The following is a 24,196-nucleotide window of genomic DNA, read 5'->3' on the forward strand; positions in this document are numbered from 1 at the left end:
CCAAACAATAGTAGTAAGGTTGGGGATGGCATCAAACAGGAAATTAGGGATGCATGCAATAAAGATACAGCAGTTATCATGGGTGACTTTAATCTACATATAGACTTGGCTAACCAAACTGGTAGCAATACGGTTGGTGGAGGATTTCCTGGAGTGTATAAGGAATGGTTTTCTGGACCAATATGTCGAGGAACCAACTAGAGAGCTGGCCATCCTAGACTGGGTGTTGTATAACGAGAGAGGATTAATTAGCAATCTTGTTGTGCGAGGCTCCTTGGGGAAGAGTGACCATAATATGGTAGAATTCTTCATTAAGATGGAGAGTGACACGTTAATTCAGAAACTAGACTTAAAGAAAGGTAACTACGATGGAATGACACGTGAATTGGCTAGGATAGACTTGCAAATGATACTTAAAGGTTTGACGGTGGATAGGCAATAGCAGACATTTAAAGATCACATGGATGAACTTCAACAATTGTACATCCCGATCTGGAGTAAAAATAAAACTTGGAAGGTGGCTCAACCGTGGCTAACAAGGGAAATCAGGGATAGTGTTAAATCCAAGGAAGAGGCATATAAATTGGCCAGAAAAAGCAGCAAACCTGAAAACTGGGAGAAATTTAGAATTCAGCAGAAGAGGACAAAGGGTTTAATTAAGAGGGGGAAAATAAAGTCTGAGAGTAAACTTGCAGGCAACATAGAAACTGACTGCAAAAGCTTCTATAGATATGTGAAGAGAAAAAGATTAGTGAAGACAAATGTAGGTCTCTTGCAGTCAGAATCAGGTGAATTTATAATGAAAAACAAAGCAATGGCAGACAAATTGAACAAATACTTCGGTTCTGTCTTCACTAAGAAAGACACAAATAACCTTCCGTAAATACTAGGGGACTAAGGGTCTAGCGAGAAGGAGGAAATGAAGGAAATCCCTATTATTCAGGAAATGGTGTTCGGGAAATTGATGGAATTAAAGGCCAATAAATCCCCAGGGCCTGAGAGTCTGCATCCTAGAGTACTTAATGAAGTGGTCCTAGAAATAGCGGATGCATTGGTGGTCATTTTATACCATTCTATAGACTCTGCATCCGTTCCTATGGATTGGAGGGTAGCTAATGTAACCCCACTTTTTAAAAAAGGAGGGAGAGAGAAAACAAGGAATTATAGGCCGATTAGCCTGACATCAGTAGTGGGGAAAATGTTAGAATCAATTATTAAAGATGTAATAGCAGCGTATTTGGAAAGCAGTGGCAGGATCGGTCCAAGTCAGCATGGATTTATGAAAGGGAAATCATGCTTGACAAACCTTCTCGAATTTTTTGAGGATGTAACTAGTAGTGTGGTCAGGGGAGAACCAGTGGATGTGGTGTATTTGGACTGTCAAAAGGCTTTTGACAAGGTCCCACACAAGAGATTAGTATACAAAATTAAAGCACCTGGTATTGGGGGTAATGTATTGACGTGGATAGAGAACTGGTTAGAAGACAGGAAGCAAAGAGTCGGATAAACAGGTCCTTTTCAGAATGGCCGGCAGTGACTAGTGGGGTACCGCAAGTTTCAGTGCTGGGACCCCAGCTATTCACAATATACATTAATGATTTAGACAAAGGAATTGAATGTAATATCTCCAAGTTTGCAGATGACACTAAGCTGGGTGGCAGTGTGAGCTGTGAGGAGGACGCTAAGAAGCTGCAGGGTGACTTGGACAGGTTAGGTGAGTGGGCAAATGCATGGCAGATGCAGTATAATGTGGATAAATGTGAGGCTATCCACTTTTGCGGCAAAAACAGGAAGGCAGATTATTTGAATGATGACAGATTAGGAAAAGGGGAGGTGCAACGAGACCTGGGTGTCATGGTACATCAGTCATTGTAAGTTGGCATACAGGTACAGCAGGCGGTGAAGAAGGCAAATGGCATGTTGGCCTTCATAGCGAGGAGATTTGAGTATAGGAGCAGGGAGGTCTTACTGCAGTTGTACAGGGCCTTGGTGAGGCCACACCTTGAATATTGTGTACAGTTTTGGTCTCCTAATCTGAGGAAGGACGTTCTTGCTATTGAAGGAGTGCTGCGAAGGTTCACTAGACTAATTCCCGGGATGGCATGACTGACATATGAAGTAAGACTGGATCGACTAGGCTTATATTCACTGGAATTTAGAAGAATGAGAGGGGATCTCATAGAAACATATAAAATTCTGACGGATTGGACAGGTTAGATGCAGGAAGAATGTTCCCGATGTTGGGGAAGTCCAGAACCAGGGGTCACAGTCTAAGGATAAGGGGTAAGCCATTTAGGACCGAGATGAGGCAAAACTTCTTCACTCAGAGAATTGTGAACCTGTGGAATTCTCTACTACAGAAAGTTGTTGAGGCCAGTTCGTTAGATATATTCAAAGTGGAGTTAGATGTGGCCCTTATGGCTAAAGGGATCAGGGGGTATGGAGAGAAAGCAGGAATGGGGTATTAAAGTTCCATGATCAGCCATAATCATATTGAATGGTGGTGCAGGCTCAAAGGGCCGAAGGGCCTACTCCTGCACCAATTTTCTATGTTTCTATGAAGTTCTAGATAAAATTAAGTGTCCTCAGGTTTTGTTTAAATCTTCAGACAATGCCAAACAATAAAATGTAAAAGAAAAATGTAAATTACAGGCTCTTTACCTGAATGCACAAAGCATTCATAACAAGATAGACAAACTAGTGGTACAAATAGAGATAAATGGGATTGATCTAATAGCCATTACAGAGACATGATTGCAAGGTGACCATGGATGGGAACTAAATTTCCAGGGTACTTGATATTTCGAAAAGACAGGCAAAATGGAAAAGGTGAGTGAGGGGACGGGGGGGCGGGTAGCCCTGATAATAAAGAATGGCACAAGGATAGTAGAGAGAAAGGATCTCGGCTCGGAAGATCAGGAAATAGAATCAGTATGGGTGGAGATAAGGAATAATAAGGGGCAGAGACACTGGTGGGAGTAGTATATAGCCCCCCTAACAGTAGCTATACCATTGGACAGAATATTAATCAAGCAATAGTAGGAGCTTGTAACCAAGGTAATGCAATAATCATGGGGGACTTTAATCTTCATACAGACTGGACAAATCAAATTGCCAAAGGTCGTCTGGAGGACGAGTTCATGGAATGCATTCGGGCAGTTTTCCGAGAACAGTAAGCCATGGAACCAACCAGGGAACAGGCTATTTTAGATCTTGTATTGTGTAATGAGACAGGGTTAATTTGCAATCACATAGTAAAGGATCCTCTGGGGCAGAGTGATAATATGATAGAATTTCACATTAACATAAGAACATAAGAAAAACAGCCCCTCGAACCTGCTTCGCCATTCAATAAGATCAAGGCTGATCTGATCATGGACTCAGCTCCACTTCCCCGCTCGCTCCCCATAACCCCTTATCGTTTAAGAAACTGTCTGTTCCCGTCTTAAATGTATTCAATGTCTCAGCTTCCACAGCTCTCTGAGGCAGCGAATTCCACAGATTTACAGAGAGAAGAAATTTCTCCTCATCTCTGTTTTAAATGGGCGGCCCCTTATTCTAAGATCATGCCCTCTAGTTCTAGTCTCCCCCATCAGTGGAAACATCCTCTCTGCATCCACCCGGTCAAGCCCCCTCATAATCTGATACGTTTCGATAAGGTCACCTCTCATTCTTCTGAATTCCAATGATTAGAGGCCCAACCTACTCAACCTTTCCTCATAATTCAACCCTCTCATCCCCAGAATCAACCGAGTGAATCTTTTCTGAACTGCCTCTAAAGCAACTATATCCTTTCGTAAATATGGAAATCAAAACTGCACGCAGTACTCCAAGTTTGAGAGTGACTTGCCTATGTCCGAAACTAGAGTCTTAAACTTAAATAAAGCCAATTACATAGGTATGAGGGCAAAAGTTGATCAAAAGGTATGGCGGTAGATAAGCAGTGGCTAGCATTTAAAGAAATATCTCATAATTTAACAAAAACTCCAAGGGAAACGTGATCCATCCGTGGCTAACTAAAGAAGTTAAGGATAGCATTAGATAGAAAGAACGAGTTTATAATGTTGCAAAGAATAGTAGTAACCTGAGAATTGGGAGAGTTTTAGAAACCAACAAATGATGACCAAAAAATTGATTAAAAGGGGAAAAAATAGAATGACAGAAAACTAGCAAAAAATGTTTTAAAACAGATGGTAAGAGCTTCTACAAGTATGTAAAAAGAGAGTAGCAAATGTAAATGTTGGTCCCTTCGAGACTGAGACCGGGGAAATTATTATGGGGATGAGGAAATGGCAGAAACGTTAAGCAATTATTTTGTCGAACACACAAAAAGCATACCAAAAATGTTGGGGAACCAAGGATCTAATGGGGGTGAGGAACTTAACGTAATTAATATTCGTAGAGAAAAAAAACTTGAGAAACTAATGGGACTAAATGCCGACAAATCCCCTGGACATGATGGCCTACATCCTCGGGTTCTAAAAAAGGTGGCTGCAGAGATACTGGATGCATTGGTTTTGATCTTCCAAAATTCTCTAGATTCTAGATGGCCCCAGGAGATTGGAAGATAGCAAATGTAACACCGCTATTCAAGGAGGGAACTACAGGCCAGTTAGCCTGACATCAGTCGTCGGGAAAATGCTGGAATCCATTGTTAAGGAAGTGGTATCAGGGCACTTAGACATAACATGATTAGGCAGAGACAACATGGTTTTAAAAAAGGGAAAATGTGTTTATCAAATTTATTAAGAGTTTTTTGAGGTTGTACCTTGCAGGGTAGATAAAGGGGAACCAGTGGCTGACTTATATTTGGATTTCCAAAAGGTATTCGATAAGGTGCCACATAAAAGGTTATTACACAAGATAGATTTAAAGTGCTCTCAGACTACTTTTTGGATTTGGTACAACATCACTTTGAAATATATATAGCATAACGGGTATGAGTGGTGGAAATGGTGAGTCCATAATTGCATTATGCAGTACCACCCTTTGCCTGGCTTATAAATGCTTAGAACGGTTATCTTGTTCTAGTTCACACTAGAATCAGAGTGGCTACAGCTAAATCAGTCTGAGAAACACAGCATGAGGCTTCAATAAAATGTGCACGTGTGAACACATCATTCATATGGATGCAAAGAACTTTAAAAGACCTCCTCTGCTTGTTATCAATGTGTTATTCTAGGAAAACTTTTTGCCAAACTTCCATGAAATTGCAGTCTGAAACCTTTAAGATTAGTATAAAAGTATTGCAATCCAAAATTAAGAAATGCAACCAAGGATGCACTCCGTATTTCCATTTCTGAATCAGGAGTAAGGTTGTCCAATGAATTAATCAAATTGTTTTGTACTGTAGTGTCAATTGATCAAATTATTTTGTACTGCAGGCCGCGATTTCGCCTACTAAGGCGATTTCGGTGCAGATTAGGTCTGTAGCGAGGTCCCAGCACACTGTCGGCTCCAGCCCACTCTGTTCAAGTGATCTTATGATGATTGGGCTTGTTAAGCCAGTCCAGTGAGGTTCCCGGCCAATTAAAAGGAAGCGGGACTGATGACATCATTTGATGACGCGTCATCAACGGTTTCCTTGAAGGGACAGTGTCCACGGTGATTTTGACAGTTGTGCTGTCAGTATTCTACAGTATTGAGGTGCTGAAAACACTGACAAACACTGCAGAGAGGTGCATGGCTCCCAACAGCACGCAGGGAGGTTCTCATCTTTCTAATGGGCAGAAGAGACTTCCCCAGGACACCAACGCAGCCTGGTTGCACATTGCACAGGAGGGCACAAGCAGGGATGTCATCAGGAGGACCAGGCTGCAGTGGCACAAATCTTTCAATTATCTCAGTAGATCACGAAATGTTACTGCAAAGCCACACTCAACCTCATCCTGCTGTGCCACTCATCACATCCTTATCACTCTGCCTTTCCTACCCCTACTCCTGCACATTCTTGCTCACACCAACATACCTTGCACTTGCACCTCCACCCATCCCTCTCTCTCTTTATCTACATTATCACATCCAATCTCATTAAACACCCCCCACACTCATCCTAGTGCAAGCTTAAAACTAACAACACACAAGGGTAGTCACTTGGGTATTTTAGCCAATGTCCATGTAAAGTTTCCGTTAATGTGTTGTCAAACATTGAAATTTTTATTTTCAACATTTTGCTTTCTTGGACAGATTTGTGTGCACCTTTGGAAATGGCTTAGTGAGTTGCAGTGAACGGTGAGACATAAGGGTATCCCTGCAATGGTGATGAGTATGAAAGAAATGGCTTTGGCATTGTCGGGATGCTTTATGGTGTTGGTGTGGGGTGTATCATGTGGCAGCCAGGGTGTTCAGTGTCAAGTGAAGTAAATTTGGCCATGATGTGGCCATCCCTGGCAGCAATGTGGTCAGGTGCTGATGCTGTGTGCTGTGCAGCATCAGTTGATTGCGGAGAAGGTTGGTGTTGTTGTTGATGCTGCTGGTGTGCCTGGTGATGCTGGTGTTGGGTACCGACCCGCTGTCAATCATTTCAAATTTCACAGCTGACCCGCCTCCGATCCCGTCCTCTCAGCGCTGGTAAAATTCCGGCCGTAGAGTCCATTCCACACACAGTGAAAACTGCCACAACCAAATTTCAGTTTTAACACCAGAAGCATTTTGAGAAAAATAAATCTTTCATCACACCAATCTTCAAGAGAATTCAACATAAGATAAATTTCCCACTAATGCTAACTTTTTCAAAAAAGTAGGCATGAGTATATCTTGAAAGAATACCATTTACTCACATCTACATTTTCATTAAAATTAACTAAGACAGGAATTTCACCGACTGCATCATTTAATGCCTCTTGTATTTGTCAATGTTGCGAAAAAGTTCTGAACTCCAAACTGTTGTGTATGTATAATGTATGTACTATAACATTAGACCACTGAATGTATCTTCACATTGTATACACCATACCTGTACCACCAGAGGGTGCTAGACCGAAGGGTCACCTGCACACTGCAGGTAACCAAGTATAAAAGGGAGCTCACCTCATTGTGTCCACACTCAGGGAGCTACAATAAATGGACTAAGGTCACAACAGTTCAAGTACAATACCCTACCTCGTGGAGTCATTACTAGAGTGCTTGCATACATAACAACTGGCGACGAGATTACGAATTTCCACACGCAACATGGCTAACCTAAGCAACTTTCAACAATTCGCAGATGGAGAAGATTGGGATGCTTTTGTGGCGAGGCTCGAACACTTCTTCATCACGAACGACCTGGCTGGAGACACACCGACCTCGCTAGCTGATAAGCGCAGAGCCATCCTGCTCAGCAGTTGTGGACCCACTGTCCATGGCCTCGTCAGAGACCTGCTTGCCCCAGCGAAGACAACAACCAAAACGTACGCGAAGCTCGTAACAATAATACAGGAACAGCTCAAACATAAAGAGAGCATCCTCACAGCCAGACACCGGTTCTACACCTACCGGCGGCTCGAAGGCCAAGAAATTGCAAAATATGCTGCAGACCTGAGATGATTGACTGCACCCTGTGATTTTGACGATCACCTCACCAAAGCACTGAGGGACATCTTTGATATTAGAATTGTCATGTATCTTACATTATTATATATAACTGGATCCTAACATGCTATACATGATTGTAGTAAGATATGACCTGTAACCACCAGCATACCTTACCACCAGGGGTGCACTTGCAAGAGACAGTATATAAGGACAGGTCTCAGGCAAGTGCAGCATTCCAGAGCTGTGAAATAAAGGTGCAGGTCCAGAGTGACCTTGACTTCACGACATGCCTCGTGTGAATCTGTACTCAGGGGACAGGACTTTACAGTGGCGACGAGTTACGGGATTACAGAATCCACAGAATGGCGAACAACGGATCAGATGAAAAGTACAATGCTGGAGAAAATTGGGAGGACTTTATAGAAAGGCTCCAGCAAAGCTTTGTAACCAAAGACTGGTTAGGAGACGACAAAGCAGATAAGAGAAGAGCCCATCTCTTGATCAGCTGTGGCTCGAAAACATATGCTTTAATGAAGGATCTGCTGGCACCCGAGAAACCAGCAAGCAAGTCGTTTGAAGAATTGAGCACACTGGTAAGAGACCACCTGAAGCCAGCGAGCAGTCTACACATGGTCAGACACAGATTCTACAACTACAGATGCTGTGTGGGCCAGAGCATACCCGACATCGTGGTGGAACTTCAGAGGTTGGCTAGTTTATGTGAGTTCTTCGATGAACTGAGGAGAGACTTTTTCATTGAAGGAATAGGCCACGCAGGCATATTCCGAAAGCTCATAGAGACCAAGAACTCGACCTTAGAGGCAGCAGCGCTGGTTGCACAGACATTCTTGGTAGGGGAAGAAGAAACGAGGTTGATTTACAATGCAGGTACAACAACGAACGAAATATCGGAACAAGAAGTTCACAGCACTAAACAAGCTGCTACCCCCACACATAGACAAAACCGGGAGAACAGGCTCTCGACACCAGGCAGAAGCCATCAAGGGCCACAGGAATGGCCGTTCACACCTCATCAACCCACAATGCGAGCAATCAACTACAAACTGAGAGAAGCTCAAGAGAGATCAGCCAAACGCAGCTCATTCTTTGCAAGCAGTCTGTGCTGGAGGTGTGGGGGTGGGCACTCGTCAGGGGGATGTCTATTTCAGCAGGCTGTTGGCAGGAACTGTGAATATACAAGGCATTTGGTCCGCATTTGCAAAAAAATGGCAGCTCGGCTGGTATACGAATTGGATGGGTCGGAAAGTGGACCAGAAGACGGTCCCCGGGACAGTACCCGGGACACTGAGGTACAGCGGGTCAACACGATCAATGGGCGCTGCTCCTACAACAGGACGCCTCCTATAATGATGAGAGTACTACTCAATGGGATATCTGTCAACATGGAGCTGGATACGGAAGCGAGTCAATCTCTCATGGGCGCTCAACAATTTAAACAACTGTGGCCGCATAAGAGACAGACCAAAACTCACAAGGGTCGACACCAAACTAAGGACCTATACCAAAGAAATTGTACCAGTCCTCGCCAGCGCCATGCTCTCGGTCACACACAAAGGGACAGTGAACCGACTTACCCTGTAGATTGTCCCCGGAGACCCCCCAGCGCTGCTGGGGAGAAGCTGGCTGGCAAAACTAAACTGGAAATGGGATGATGTCCATGCCATGTCATTAGAGGAACGGACCTCCTGCTCAACAGTTATAAAGCGATTTGAACATCTCTTTCAGCCAGGTGTGGGCACTTTCAAAGGGGCCAAAGTCAAAATCTACATCACACAGGATGCTAGACCGGTCCATCACAAGGCCAGAGCTGTACCCTATGTGATGAGGGAAAAGATTGGACATGATCTAGACAGGCTTCTGCGGGAAGGCATTATATCACCTGTGGAATTTAGCGACTGGGCAAGTCCCATCGTCCCAGTCATGAAGTCTGATGGATCCGTATGAATCTGTGGGGACGACAAATCTACCATAAACAGAGTCTCCCTACAGGATCAGAGCAGAGGACTTATTTGCCACATTGCCTGGAGGTAAACTTTTCTCAAAATTAGACCTCACATCTGCGTATATGACGCAAGAATTGACCGAGGAATCCAAGCTACTCACCACCATCAACACACATCGAGGCCTTTTCATGTACAATCGATGCCCATTCGGCATCAGGTCGGCAGCTGCCATATTCCAGAGCAACATGGAGAGTCTGCTCAAGTCCATCCCGGGGACGGTTGTATTTCAAGACAATATACTTATCACGGGCAGGGACACCGACTCCCATCTCCGTAATTTGGAAGAAGTACTAAAGCGGTTGGATCGGGTAGGCCTACGAGTCAAGAAATCCAAGTGCCTTTTTCTCGCACCCGAGGTTGAATTTTTGGGCAGAAGGATTGCCGCTGATGGAATCCGCCCAACAGAGTCCAAAACAGAAGCAATTTGCCTGGCACCCAGGCCAAGGAATGTCTCAGAACTGCGCGCCTTTCTCGGGCTACTCAATTACTTTGGGAACTTTATGCAGAACTTAAGCACGCTGCTGGAGTCTCTCCACTTGCTACTCAGGAAGGGGTGCGATTGGTTTTGGGGGGACGCCCAGGAACGTGCCTTCAATAAGGCACGCAACCTTCTGTGTTCCAACAGTGTTTTGACTTTCTTTGATCCAGGTAAAAAGCTAGTTCTCACATGCGATGCGTCAGCGTATGGGGTCGGGTGCGTTTTGCAACATGTCAATAGTGCGGGCAAATTACAACCAATAGCTTATGCCTCCAGGTCACTTTCGCGGGCGGAGCGCGGGTACGGAATGGTAGAGAAGGAGTCGCTCGCGTGCGTGTACGGTGTCAAAAAGATGCACCAATACCTTTTCGGGGCCAAGTTCGCGTTAGAAACCGACCACAAGCCCCTCACGTCCCTCCTATCCGAGAGCAAGGCAATAAACGCCAACACCTCAGCGCGAATTCAACGATGGGCACTCATGCTGGCGTCCTACGACTATACCATAAGGCACAGACCAGGCACAGACAACTGTGCTGACGCGCTCAGCAGGCTACCCCTTGCGACCACGGAAGGGTCTGACAAACAGGACTGTGAGATAGTCATGGCAATCAATGCCTTTGAGTCCACAGGTTCGCCCATGATGTCTTGCCAAATCAGAGCCTGGACGGCCAGTGACCCCATGTTATCCTTAGCAAAAAGATGTGTCCTAACCGGTGACTGGGCAGAGGCTTGCGATGCCTGGACAGAGGCTCGCGATGCCTGCCCCGAGGAATTAAAACCCTTTCACAGGCGCATGCATGAGCTATCACTACAAGCTGACTGCCTGATGTGGGGCAGCTGAGTAGTCATGCCTCTGCGAGGCAGGGAGGCATTTGTCCGGGAGCTCCAGCGCGAGCACCTGGGGATCGTTCTCATGAAGGCCATAGCCAGATCCCACGTCTGGTGGCCTGGTATTGACGCGGACTTGGAGCTCTGCGTCCGAAGGTGTACCATTTGTGCCCAAATCAGCAATGCCCCCAGGGAGGCTCCCCTGAGTCCGGTGGCCTAGCAAACCGTGGTCGCGGGTGCACATAGACTATGCGGGCCCATTCATGGGCAAAATGTTCCTCGTAGTTGTAGATGCATTTTCAAAGTGGATCGAATGCCCCATTTTAAACTCGAGCACAACCTCCACCACTGTGGAGAGCCTCGCAACCATGTTTGCAATGCACGGAATCCCTGACATATTGGTCAGTGACAATGGTCCATGCTTCACCAGCGCAGAATTCCAAGATTTTATAATTGATCACGGCATAAAGCACGTCAAGACGGCACCGTTCAAGCCGGCCTCCAACGGCCAGGTGGAGAGAGCAGTGCAAATCATTAAACAAGGCATGCTTAAAAATCAAGGTCCCACACTGCAGGGTCGCCTGTCGCGACTGCTGCTGGTATACAGATCTCGTCCGCACTCATTGACTGGGATCCCCCCCCGCGCAACTGTTGATGAAAAGGACTTTAAAGACAAGGCTCTCATTAATCCTCCCAGACATGCACAAAATCGTTGAGGCAAAGCGCCGTAAGCTGACTGAGTATCATGACAGAAATTAGAGGGGGGATGGAATGAGATAGGGGACAAAGTGTTTGTACTAAACTATGGCAGGGGTCCCAAATGGCTTGCAGGGACAGTAACAGGCAAGGAAGGAAACAGGCTACTGGTAGTACAAATGGACAATGGCAAAACCTGCCGGTGACACTAATATAAAAGATGTAATCAACAAATGCAGGTATCTAAATGTAACCTTGCACAGAGATGCTGATAGTACACAGGAAAGTGATGTAATTGACAAATGCGAAAGTGTAAAGACAAATAACAATGTTGAGTCGGCTGATTGCGGTTGGAGCCAATGTATCATGAATGCTAATGATGAAATGAGATGTGATGCCGGGTTCTACATGCATGCCAACAAAGCCAATGGCAACCCGCCGTGGGAAGCACCCAGATCTAGCGGGCTACCCGATCATGTAGCCTGCGCTTCCGGGACCAATGTGATGCCCCAGGGAGGGTGGTCACACACATAGTGGGAGCATACCCACTCTGCAGGGCCAGCGATCAATGGACGGCACAGGCACCACCACTGACACCCTGCCCCAGATCGGCCCTACCCCACTGGCCACCAGGGCCAGCACAGGGAGCAAGAGGCCTGCACCCTCCAACCCTCACGATGGGACCTGGGATGACCAGACTCCCACCCCACCGCTGAAGGGCAGCAGGGATATAATTGACAAATGCGGACATGGAGGCCACACAGTCCTGTGGCTCTGCCCACCACTAAGCAACAGCCAAGGCCTTGAGACACAGCCAGGTGAGCAACCCGAGCCCACCCAGCTGGCAGGGGGCACAGTCCGGTTGCTCCGGAACAAGCGTCCTCAGCTACCTGCACCCACACCCCAGGGGCAAGACTGTAGAAAACATAGAAAATAGGTGCAGGAGTAGGCCATTCGGCCCTTTGAGCCTGCACCGCCATTCAATGAGTTCATGGCTGAACATGCAACTTCAGAACCCCATTCCTGCTTTCTCGCCATAGCCCTTGACCCCCCTAGTAGTAAGGACTACATCTAACTCCTTTTTGAATATATTTAGTGAATTGGCCTCAACAACTTTCTATGGTAGAGAATTCCATAGGGTCACCACTCTCTGGGTGAAGAAGTTTCTCCTCATCTCGGTCCTAAATGGCTTACCCCTTATCCTTAGACTGTGACCCCTGGTTCTGGAAGCAAGAGGCCTGCACCCTCCACGCGTAATACCACGTATGTACCTTACCTGTAAAATGTACTTGTTCCACTACTGTTGAACCCAAAAACAGCGATATAACCAATCCTAATTTTTATTCTCTGTACATGTACGTCAATGCAGATGTCGAGCCACACACATGGTCTATGCATGGGGACCGGGGGGATGGGGGGGGGGCGGTGGCGTAATGGATGTATGTAGCCATGGAACACACATGGATCACACCCAAAACTTACACAACCCTCACCACAACCTCCAACCGTCCACTGCTGACCATTTCCCAATGTCGTGGCAATAAGGACATGGGGGTCCACAGGGAGAGAGCCATTTCCAAGCAAAGACAAAGTGCAAGGGCTTTGGGCACTCAAGTCGGGGGCCAGAGGCACAAGACTTAGGGGGGGGGAGTGTTGTTGTGTATGTATAATGTATGTACTGTAACCTTAGACCACTGAATGTATTTTCACACTGTATACACCATACCTGTACCACCAGAGGGTGCTACTGGTGGAGACCTAAGGATCACCTGAACACTGCAAGTATAAAAGGGAGCTCACCTCATTGTGTCCTCACTCAGGGAGCCACAATAAATGGACTAAGGTCACAACAGTTCAAGTACAATACCCTACCTCATGGAGTCATTACTAGAGTGCTTGCATATATAACACAAATCAAGTCAATGAACAATGAAGACAATCTTTTGATAATATACTTCAGCGCTAGCTCTAATTGTACTACACGGTTTCTTCTGTGTCAATTATTTATACTTACTTCACAATCTCGGGTATTTTAAAGGTGTTTCCAGTTATGCCAATAGCATCTTTGGCAAATACTTCAGACCGAGCCACGATGACATCTTGTGGATTCTGAAAGAAAAATTAGCTGTGAAAAAGAATGAATTGCATTTATATAGTGCTTTTCACAACCAGATGTTCCATTGATAAACATCTGTTGGGAAGATGTGTTAGGATGTCATTGATCCTGGGTACCTGGCAGGGGACTTTCGAGCAGGCCTCCTCTTCTGGCTGTGATTACAGAATAAAAACACAGACAGAAACACTGATGGTCAGTTCCAACAAAGGTGGCAAGGCCTGCACCGTATCTTCCAAGAGGGTAAGGTGAGGCTAGGAACGGGAGATGTGCCTCGTCATTGGTGCAGATTGTTGGTAGGTGAGTGATTGGGGGTTGTGTATTGAGAAGTATGTGAAGCTAGTGGTGCAGTTGGCAGCAGATGGCTTTCAAAGATGCATTCACTGACCGTGACCAGTGGTTTGAGGTCATGATGCTTCTTTAGGCATTGCTGGCAGTGACGGCCTTAGTACTCCCACATCGTTCTTTCTGGAGGACCTCCTGGCCATTGTGGGTAGACCCCCTGCACATAACTGGAGTGCTGTGTGTGAGACCTTCGGTGCCCCTTTCCTGGCTTGCTGAATCCGCTGGCTTTCTGGAGTATGGCTGAGGCAGTTTTCCCATTTGTTGAGGTTAGGAAGGTAATTCAGCTTGAACAGCTGAATATTCACATTTGGAACTTCTTTTAAATATTGAATATTTCTTAAAAGGCAGAAAGGGCTAAATAATGTATTGATTTACTGCATTTTGTTTTGTATTGCTTCAGTGTGCATGACCCCTTTAATTCTCAGAGCTCTTCATGGCCCACAATTCCCTGTAAGTTCCACAGCTGCACTCACAGAGGCTGTGGAAACCTGCAACACCAGACCTTGACAGAAACTTCATCCCGGATCCCTCCAGCAAACCCACCAGGACGGCGTTGCATGCAAGGTGAGCGCTGCACCACTTATCTCCATGCCCCCAGAACAATTTCACTCAGTTCGAGTTGCAGCCATTTCACTACAGTTGCCGGTGTTTTGGCTGGCGAACATGAATTTTTCCCCCAAGTTTTGTGCAGATCTTTCATCATTTGCTTCTCATCAGAGGAGAGCAGCAGCAGCCAAGTTCATGGCACCATGGGTGGCTCTGCAACACAGGAGGGCAGGAAAAAGAGTGGGAGAGCTATAGTGATAGGGGATTTGATTGTAAGGGGAATAGATAGACGTTTCTGCGGCCGCAACCAAGACTCTAGGATGGTATGTTGCCTCCCTGGCGCAAGGGTCAAGGATGGCTCGGAGTAGTTGCAGGACATTTTGAAGAGGGAGGGGAACAGCCAGTTGTCGTGGTGCATATAGGTACCAACAATATAGGTAAAAAACGGGATGAGGTCCTACAAGACGAATTTAGGGAGCTAGGAGCTAAATGAAAAAGTAGGACCTCAAAAGTAGTAATCTCAGGATTTCTACCAGTGCCACGTGCTAGTCAGAGTTGGAATCGCAGGATAGCTCAGGTGAATACGTGGCTTGAGGAGTGGTGCAGAAGGGAGGGATTCAAATTCTTGGGACATTGGAACCGGTTCTGGGGGAGGTGGGACCAGTACAAACCGGACGGTCTACACTTGGGCAGGGCCGGAATCAATGTCCTAGGGGGAGTGTTTGCTAGTGCTGTTGGAGAGGGGTTAAACTAATATGGCAGGGGATGGGAACCTATGCAGGGAGACAGAGGAAAGTACAATGGGGGCAGAAGCAAAAGACAGAACGAAGAAAAGTAAAAATGGAGGGCAGAGAAACCCAAGGCAAAAAGCAAAAAGGGCAACATTACAGCAAAATTCTAAAGGGGCAAAGGGTGTTAATAAGACAAGCCTGAAGGCTCTGTGCCTCAATGCGAGGAGTATTTGGAATAAGCTGGACGAAATTAACTGCACAGATAGCAGTTAATGGTTATGATGTAATTGGCATCATGGAGACATGGCTCCAGGGTGACCAAGGCTGGGAACTCAACATACAGAGGTATTTAACATTTAGGCAGGACAGTCAGAAAGGAAAAGGAGGTGGGGTGGCGTTGCTGGTTAAAGAGGAAATTAATGCAATAGTAAGGAAGGACATTAGCTTGGATGATGTGGAATCGGTATGGCTGGAGCTACGGAATACCAAAAGGCAGAAAACGCTAGTGGGAGTTGTGTACAGACCACCAAACAGTAGTAGTGAGGTTGGGGACAGCATCAAACAAGAAATTAGGGATGCATGCAATAAAGGTACAGCAGTTATCATGGGCAACTTTAATCTACATATTGATTGGGCTAACCAAACTGGTAGCAATGCGGTGGAGGAGGATTTCCTGGAGTGTATTAGGGATGGTTTCCTAGACCAATATGTTGAGGAACCAACTAGAGGGCTGGCCATCCTAGACTGGGTGATGTGTAATGAGAAAGGACTAATTGACAATCTTGTTGTGCGAGTCCCGTTGGGGAAGAGTGACCATAATATGGTAGAATTCTTTATTAAGATGGAGAGTGACACAGTTAATTCAGAGACTAGGGTCTTGAACTTAAGGAACGGTAACTTCGATGGTATGAGATGTGAATTGGCTAGAATAGACTGGTGAGTGATACTTAAAGTGACGGTGGATAGGCAATGGCAAACATTTAAAGATCACATGGATGAACTTCAACAATTTTACATCCCTGTCTGGAGTAAAATTAAAACAGGGAAAGTGGCTCAACCGTGGGTAACAAGGGAAATTAAGGATAGTGTTAAATCCAAGGAAGAGGCATATAAATTGGCCAGAAAAAGCAGAAAACGTGAGGACTGGGAGAATTTTGTAATACAGCAGAGGAGGACAAAGGGTTTAATTAGGAGGGGGAAAATAAAGTATGAGAGGAAGCTCGCTGGGAACATAAAAACCTAACTGCAAAAGCTTCTATAGATATGTGAAGAGAAAACGACTAGTGAAAACAAACGTAGGTTCCTTGCAGTCAGATTCAGGTGAATTTATAATGGGGAACAAAGAAATGGCGGACCAGTTAAACAAATACTTTGGTTCTGTCTTCACGAAGGAAGACACGAATAATGTTCCGGAAATACTAGGGGACCGAGGGTCTAGTGGGAAGGAGGAACTGAAGGAAATCCTTATTAGGCGGGAAATTGTGTTAGGGAAATTGATGGGATTGAAGGCCGATAGTCTGCATCCCAGAGTACTTAAGGAAGTAGCTCTAGAAATAGTGGATGCATTAGTGATCATTTTCCAACAGTCTATCGACTCTGGATCGGTTCCTATGGACTGGAGGGTAGCTAATGTAACACCACTTTTTAAGAAAGGAGGGAGAGAGAAAACGGGAAATTATAGTCCAGTTAGCCTGACATCAGTAGTGGGGAAAATGTTGGAATCAATTATTAAAGATGAAATAGCAGCACATATGGAAAGCAGTGACGGGATCGGTCCAAGTCAGCATGGATTTATTAAAGGGAAATCATGCTTGACAAATCTTCTAGAGTTTTTTGAGGATGTAACTGGTAGAGTGGACAAGGGAGAACCAGTGGATGTGTTGTATTTGGACTTTCAAAAGGCTTTTGACAACGTCCCACACAAGAAATTGGTGTGCAAAATTAAAGCACATAATATTGGGTGTAATGTATTGACGTGGATAGAGAACTGGTTGGCAGACAGGAAGCAGAGAGTCGGGATAAACGGGTCCTTTTCAGAATGGCAGGCAGTGATTAGTGGGGTGCCGCAGGGCTCAGCGCTGGGACCCCAGCTCTTTGCAATGTACGTTGGCGATTTAGATGATGGAAATGAGTGTAATGTCTCCCAAGTTTGCGGATGACACGGAACTGGATGGCGGTGTGAGCTGTGAGGAGGACACTGAGAGGCTGCAGGATGACTTGGACGGGTTAGGTGAGTGGGCAAGTGCATGGCGGATGCAGTGTAGATAAATGTGAGGTTATCCACTTTGGTGGCAAAAACACGAAGACAGAATATTATCTGAATGGCGGCAGATTAGGAAAAGGGGAGGTGCAACGAGACCTGGGTGTCATGGTTCATCAGTCACTGGGGCTGGGCATGCAGGTACAGCGGGCGGTGAGGAGGGCAGATGGTATGTTGGCCTTCATTGCTGAGGGATTTGAGTATTGGAGCGGGGAGGTCTTGCTGCAGTTGTACAGGGCCGTGGTGAGGCCTCACCTGGAATATTGTGTTCAGTTTTGGTCTCCTAGTCTGAGGAAGGACATTCTTGCTATTGAGCGAGTGCAGCGAAGGTTCACCAGACTGATTCCAGGGATGGCTGGGCTGTCATATGAGGAGGGACTGGATCAACTGGGCTTTTATTCACTGCCATTTAGAAGAATGAGAGGGGATCTCATAGAAACATATAAGATTCTGACGGGACTGGACAGGTTAGATGCGGGAAGAATGTTCTCGATGTTGGGGAAGTCCAGAACCAGGGGACATAGTCTTAGGATGGGGGGTACGCCATTTGGGACTGAGATCAGGAGAAACTTCTTCACTCAGAGAGTTGTTAACCTATGGAATTCCCTACCGCAGAGAGTTGTTGATGCCAGTTCATTGGATATATTCAAGAGGGAGTTAGATATGGCCCTTATGGCTCGGGGGATCAAGAGGTATGGAGAAAAAGCAGGAAAGGGGTACTGATGGAATGATCAGCCATGATCTTATTGAATGGCGGTGCAGGCTCGAAGGGCCGAATGGCCTACTCCTGCACCTATTTTCTATGTTTCTATTATGAAAATTTCAAAAAGATCTTACTTTGTTTGTAATATATGAATGTATACATTACCACAAATTCAACAATTGCATTTTTTTTGGTTGGCTTCAGCTCATTGTCCACAGTGAGCAAACGGTAAAGCACTAGAGAAAGAAGGGCACAACGGTTAATCTACACAATATGCGTTCACAATAAATTTACATACTCAGGTACTATAAAACTCAAGACATTACAAATCTGATACATTCACACAATAAATAATGCAATTATATATATATATGTCAATGTGTTGGACCTGCCATTGATATTATTAGATAGGCTGAAGGAAAACAAATCATTTAGAATATATATGATGGAAACTGGGTGGTGCCGTGGGTTAGATATTGGCCTCTGAGACCTGGATTCACAGTCAGTCCAGAGTGATACGATGAAAGTTTCTGCTAGATGCTAAGCAACATGAGTTGGGCAGTCAATCCAGTTGATAACCCACCTGGGCCCTTGCACTATCCACAGCCATCTGTTAGCATTTGATTTCTGTTGCAATTACCAAATTCAAAAAAATGCCTGGCTATCCCTCCCCATGGTCTCCATACTTCCTATGTGAAGCTCAAAGCATACAGGAACATAGGATAAATACATAAATGAGCGATCCTCACAAAATCAAACAAGATGTCCTTGGGATGCAAGAATCCTTCATATCCTACAAGACCCAGCCACTTTGGAAAAATCACAAATTCTTTACAGGACTTATTACAAATATTTTCCTCACACATAACAAATGTTAAGTTTGCGTGCGCACACCCATGCACACAAGTGCTTATCAAGGTGAGCACAAAACTGTTCCTAATTTGACACAAATTCACAATCTTGACTCAGAGAAGCTAATGGAAAAAAATATCGCTCTGGTGCAGTAGAGACTGCTCTACTGAGGTTGGACTGAGATATGCAGTTGGGGTAGTATAGCGGGGAGGAGGCCCGATCGTCACCGAGGGGGACTACCTCGAGCACCTCGAGTCTCGTCGCCGAGAGCATGCAGAAATCAAGTACAGGCAGCGGAAAGAACATGCGGCAAACCAGTCCCATCCACCCTTTCCCTCAATGACTATCTATCCCACCTGTGACAGGGACTGTGACTCTTGTATTGGTCTGTTCAGTCACCTAAGGACTCATTTTTAGAGTTGAAGCAAGTCTTCCTCCATTCTGAGGGATTTCCTATGATGATGAGTATAGAGGATCTGGCAGGACTATGCATCACTTGGGAGTGTTTAATGCAGAAATTATGTGGGGAATTTTAACCACAAAAAACATGTGGGTTCAGTCTGGTGGGAGGGAGGTTAAACGCGCCCATTTCTGGTTTTAACAGGCAGGAAGTGGGGGGGGGTGGGGTAACGTGGCGGTAAGGTGTTCCCGCCCCATCGGGCTCCCGCCGTCCCCTTACCACCCAGCAGCGATCCCTTTCCATCCCATGAGGGAAATTTCCATATGGGAGCGGAGCTGCCGCAAAGTGCCCCCGACAGCTTTTCCTGGCGGGAAGCTGCCAGTGGCTGGGCGGCGCATCCATCCTTAAAGGGGATGGCGCTCCGCCACGGCCACTATTTTATTTTCATTATCGGCCGACTCTGAAGTCGACGCAACAATAGCGCCAACAGGCCGCTGGCCCGGCCGAAACCCTCCTTGGTGGCCCAGTGGGCGCCACTAATGTGCTGGAGAGTTTTCAGTAGCCCTCCCCTTTAACTGAAGGGGAGGGACGATGCTACGCGTCAGCGTGGCGTGGGACATCCTCGTCGCGCAGACATCATCAGCGTCACACTGACATGCTCAACGCGGCGTTGATGACACCGTCTGCCTTCTGGCCCCGGACCAAAAAAAAAAGTTTTAACACCTCAATTTTGGATTGGGGCAGAGAATAATCATTTCTATCGGAAGGGGCACCCCGTTTGGGACGGAGGGCAATTTCGGCCCCAAGGTATCTCCACCAATTTTATACATGCCACCCGTACAGCATTGTATATGCCATAGTTACCAGTTTGAGTTGGTGTATAAATTGGTTTGTCAGTCTGGATAAATATGTGTCCTCTTTGGTGTGAAATAAGGATGATTCTCTCCAAGTGAAATACCGGTGATACTGCTTCCAACACCACATACTGCATCAATCTGGTTTCTTTTTTAATTCTATCTGGAGGTATCTAGAAATGAAAAATAACAAAAATATTTGGAGTTATTATACCGACTGGTCACATTCCTCCCCTCTTTAAGATCTACCCACGGGCCGTAGAAATTTCACAAATCTTCAGCATTGATCTGGCTGGTGATGCCCAGTAGGTGTCTGCAGCTCGCCAGTTTTGATGGTAATGAGGACCAATATCGGGTGGTCCTCAGGTCTTCTGTTCTAGTGCAGGAATCATTCCCTGTGCTCTGTTTCTAGGCCATGGTGTTCCTATGATATCGCTCTTTTTGTCTCTCTTGGTAGTGGGATTTGTGGGAGAGGTAATGTCAAAGTAAGCTTGTTGAGTTGCTGCAGTGTAGACAGGAAATGCTGCAGCCACAGCCCACGGTGATAGGGCGCTAAATAAGCACAATGCTCTCACCTGGATGGTTTTGTGCTTAAGTGTTGCAGCTACAACTAATCAGATGAGTGATCAGCATGCCATCACCAATGTTCCATCTAATGTTTCTTTGTGCGCGGTCCCTTTAAATTTGCTGTGCAGTATCTTTCAGTAGCAGCCTGCACAGGACCTCCCGATTGTTGCGTGGCCACATGCCCGCTGGCCTTCGGGGGGGGGACATTGACCATCACACTCCTGATTTGAGCCTTGTAGATGGTAGAGAAGCTTTGGTTGTTGAGAAGACTAATCGCTGATTGCAGAGTACTCAAGACTCTGCCCTTTTCCGGATATGATATAGTTATTCCAGTTAAGGTTCTGGTCAATGGTGACGCCCATGATGTTGATGGCGGGCGATTTAAATATGGTGGTACCATTGAAGCTGCAGGGAGAGAGTTGCTTTACTTTTCTTGCTGGAGATGGTCATTACCAGCAGCTATGTGGCTGTTGTCCAAACTCTGCTATAGACTGCTTCATTATCAAAGGAGTGGCGAATGGAGTTGAACACTCTCGAATTGTTAGCAAATAGCCCACTCCTGCCCATACAATACATTTAAAAATATTTATTCTTGGGATGTGTCCAACACTGACAAGACCTATCTATTCCCATCTCCAGTTGCCCTGATAGTTTTATAACTGGTCGACTAGCTAGGCCATTTCAGAGGGCATTAACAGTTAACCCTGTAGCGTGGGACTAGAATTATGTTTGGGCCAGAACAGATAAGGGAAGCAGGTTTCCTTCCCCGAGGACATTAGTAAATCAGTTATATTTTTAGGACAATCCTGTAGCTTTCATGGTCATTTATTACTGGTGCCAGACACAAAACAACCAAATGAGTCCTCACTGGATCTTGAAATCCTCCACCACAGATCAGAACATCAAGCATCTTGTGGAATTGTTCTGATTAACAGCAGCATCTGAGTCCTGCGAGAAGGAGCAGGCTTATTATTGGTTGAAGTCCTTTAATGGAACGCTTTGTAGCTAGAGTCATCTGATCTGGGATTTATCTGTTGTTGCCCAAGCACAGGTAGTCAGTGTAAGCAGGAGTCTATGCTAGTTTGATTCTGCCATGTAAGAAGTGAGAAAGCATTTGCAGGGATCATTACTTTGCAAGACAGCTCAGGGAAGCATCTTTGTTATTTTGATTTATCATGATGGATAGAAAAGCTTGCAAATTAGTGTAAATATACTGTTTGGCAATGGCTACAAACAGTCTTGGTTGCTTGGCAGAAAGAAGAGCTAAAACCATGTTATCTTGTGATGGTTTTGCAACACAATGATGTGTTTCAACCTAACGTTAGTCACCACATTGAATGGCCCTGATTTTTCTGGAGTGGGCCATTTTGCGGTGTGCCCTGTTAGTTAGTCTTTTCCCTCACCCGACATCTCAAAAATATTTGCCCTGTAAGTTTCTGGAACTGTGAACTGCTAAAGGCATAGTGAGGGCAATGAGGCATCTGGGACCTTGGTGAATGATGGAACCAACAGTCTATCTCTTAAACCAATGAGATTTAAGGGCAGCAATGACTGAGAAGGAAATAGGGTCAATTAGAGTCAGATCAGGTGCAGAAAGAGAAATAAAGAGGGAAAGAAAGATCGAATTAAGAGCGAGAAAAGAGGCAGAAAGAAAAAATACAAAAAAATGTTAAAATGTAAAATTATTAGTTAAAAAAATCTCTAACAACAATTTACTACCTGAAGAAATGAAATTCCAGTTTAAATTGATTCCTTTCTGAACTGCAGAGATTGCATGACATTGCAAGAATATAAATTTCATAATTAAAAAGGCACACATGTTGTTCCAGCTCTAGCTTTCTGCAGCAAGTTAAAGTGGCAATGGATGTGCAAATGTAGCAATTTCATGAAACGTATGGGGGAGGTTAAGGGCAAGCTGCCATTTTTGCAAGGCCAATGGTGCAGCAGCCCAAATCGACCAGAACTTGTGAAGATTCTCAATTCACAAGGTGTATCTTCCTTGCCACAAGTTGCTGGACTATTTACACATGAATAACGTCGAGCGCCATCAAACTCACCCTTATTTTGGCAGCAATATCTCGCCATTGCTTGCTATTCTGAACAAAAACTGCTACTTTGGAGAGCTGCGGAATAACTGAGCTAGCTGCTTTAAGTGCTTAGTTTTTCAGTCCAATTACCTTAATAGTCACGGAAGCTTGATAATTATTATTTGATGACAACAATGTTCCCTCTTGAAATATTATGCTGTTTTTTTCAGGGAAATATTGCAAACGAATGTCAACGTTTACGTCAAAGTTGATACCGTGGCCTTCCACAACTGCAGTTTCTTCGCCTTCAATTCGCAAAACATTTGGAGTAGTCAGTACATATCTGTCAGAATAAGTAAACATTAACATTTAGTCCACAGTAATAATTAAGGTGACACAGTAGAAGCATAGCCTGCTGATTCTGGGGATCAATTTAGTGGACAGATGGGCTACAAACTCAAATATCTTGCTCCTCCAACCAATCATTACGGAGAATAAATCTTCATAACCTCTGCTAGATAGATGTAAATATATTTGGAAAAGTGAAACAAGATTGGTGGAATCTATAAAGAGAATCGATACATTGCTTATTTAATTGAGGTTTGTCACCATTACTTCTGAGCCCCAGTAACAGGATCCCCACTCTCAGCCCAGATCCTTTGCTCTTAAAGTGAACTGAGGCTAAATAGGCACTGGAACCATATAAGATGTAGGAACAGAAGTAGGCCATGATTCAGCCCCTTGAGCCTGTTCCGTCATTCAATTAGACCTTTACCTCAACATTTAGCTGCCTGTTTTCCATACCCCTTGATACCCTTACCCAACAAAAATCTATTGGTCTCAGTCTTGAAAATTTCAATTAACCAAACATTCACATACACTCGGAGCCAGAAGGAATCCCGATCATACACTCCACTGCGGGATGGGTGAGAGGCACCATCTGCAGTATGGGAGCATGTTCAGAACAAACAATTTGCTCTGTGGTTGCTGCTTTTGTTTCAGAACAAATTGGAATGCTGGTAAAGCTCTCAGTCCAGGACTGTCCACCCAGCAGCAGCGTTCCAGTGGATGGTGAATTCCACTCACCAGTCCATCAGCACCGGAACCAGGAAACTTGCTTCAGTTTCATCGCATATGTACAACGGGCCCCAGCAGGATCCCCACTGTGAAAAAGCAACCTGAAATTACCTGGCCAGGAAACCACAGCAGAACACCCACTGCAACATCATAAGAGGCAGCCGGGCAGTTAAACAAACT

The 24,196-nt window shown here is 45.4% G+C and overlaps 1 protein-coding gene across 1 annotated transcript in view; it reads right to left on the reverse strand.

Moving 5' to 3' along the window:
- Window positions 1–24,196, reverse strand: part of LOC139238019 (venom factor-like) — a 220,191-nt gene that overhangs the window by 193,218 nt on the left and 2,777 nt on the right. Inside the window, exons 2-5 of the mRNA XM_070867416.1 lie at window positions 23,090–23,282; window positions 20,356–20,518; window positions 18,405–18,475; window positions 13,556–13,650 (exon numbers count right to left, since the gene is read on the reverse strand). Coding sequence (XP_070723517.1) covers window positions 13,556–13,650; window positions 18,405–18,475; window positions 20,356–20,518; window positions 23,090–23,282 — 522 coding nt within the window. The remainder of the gene's footprint in view (window positions 1–13,555; window positions 13,651–18,404; window positions 18,476–20,355; window positions 20,519–23,089; window positions 23,283–24,196) is intronic.

The sequence above is a fragment of the Pristiophorus japonicus genome, chromosome 24, assembly GCF_044704955.1.
Source record: "Pristiophorus japonicus isolate sPriJap1 chromosome 24, sPriJap1.hap1, whole genome shotgun sequence".
Lineage (NCBI taxonomy): Eukaryota > Metazoa > Chordata > Chondrichthyes > Pristiophoridae > Pristiophorus > Pristiophorus japonicus.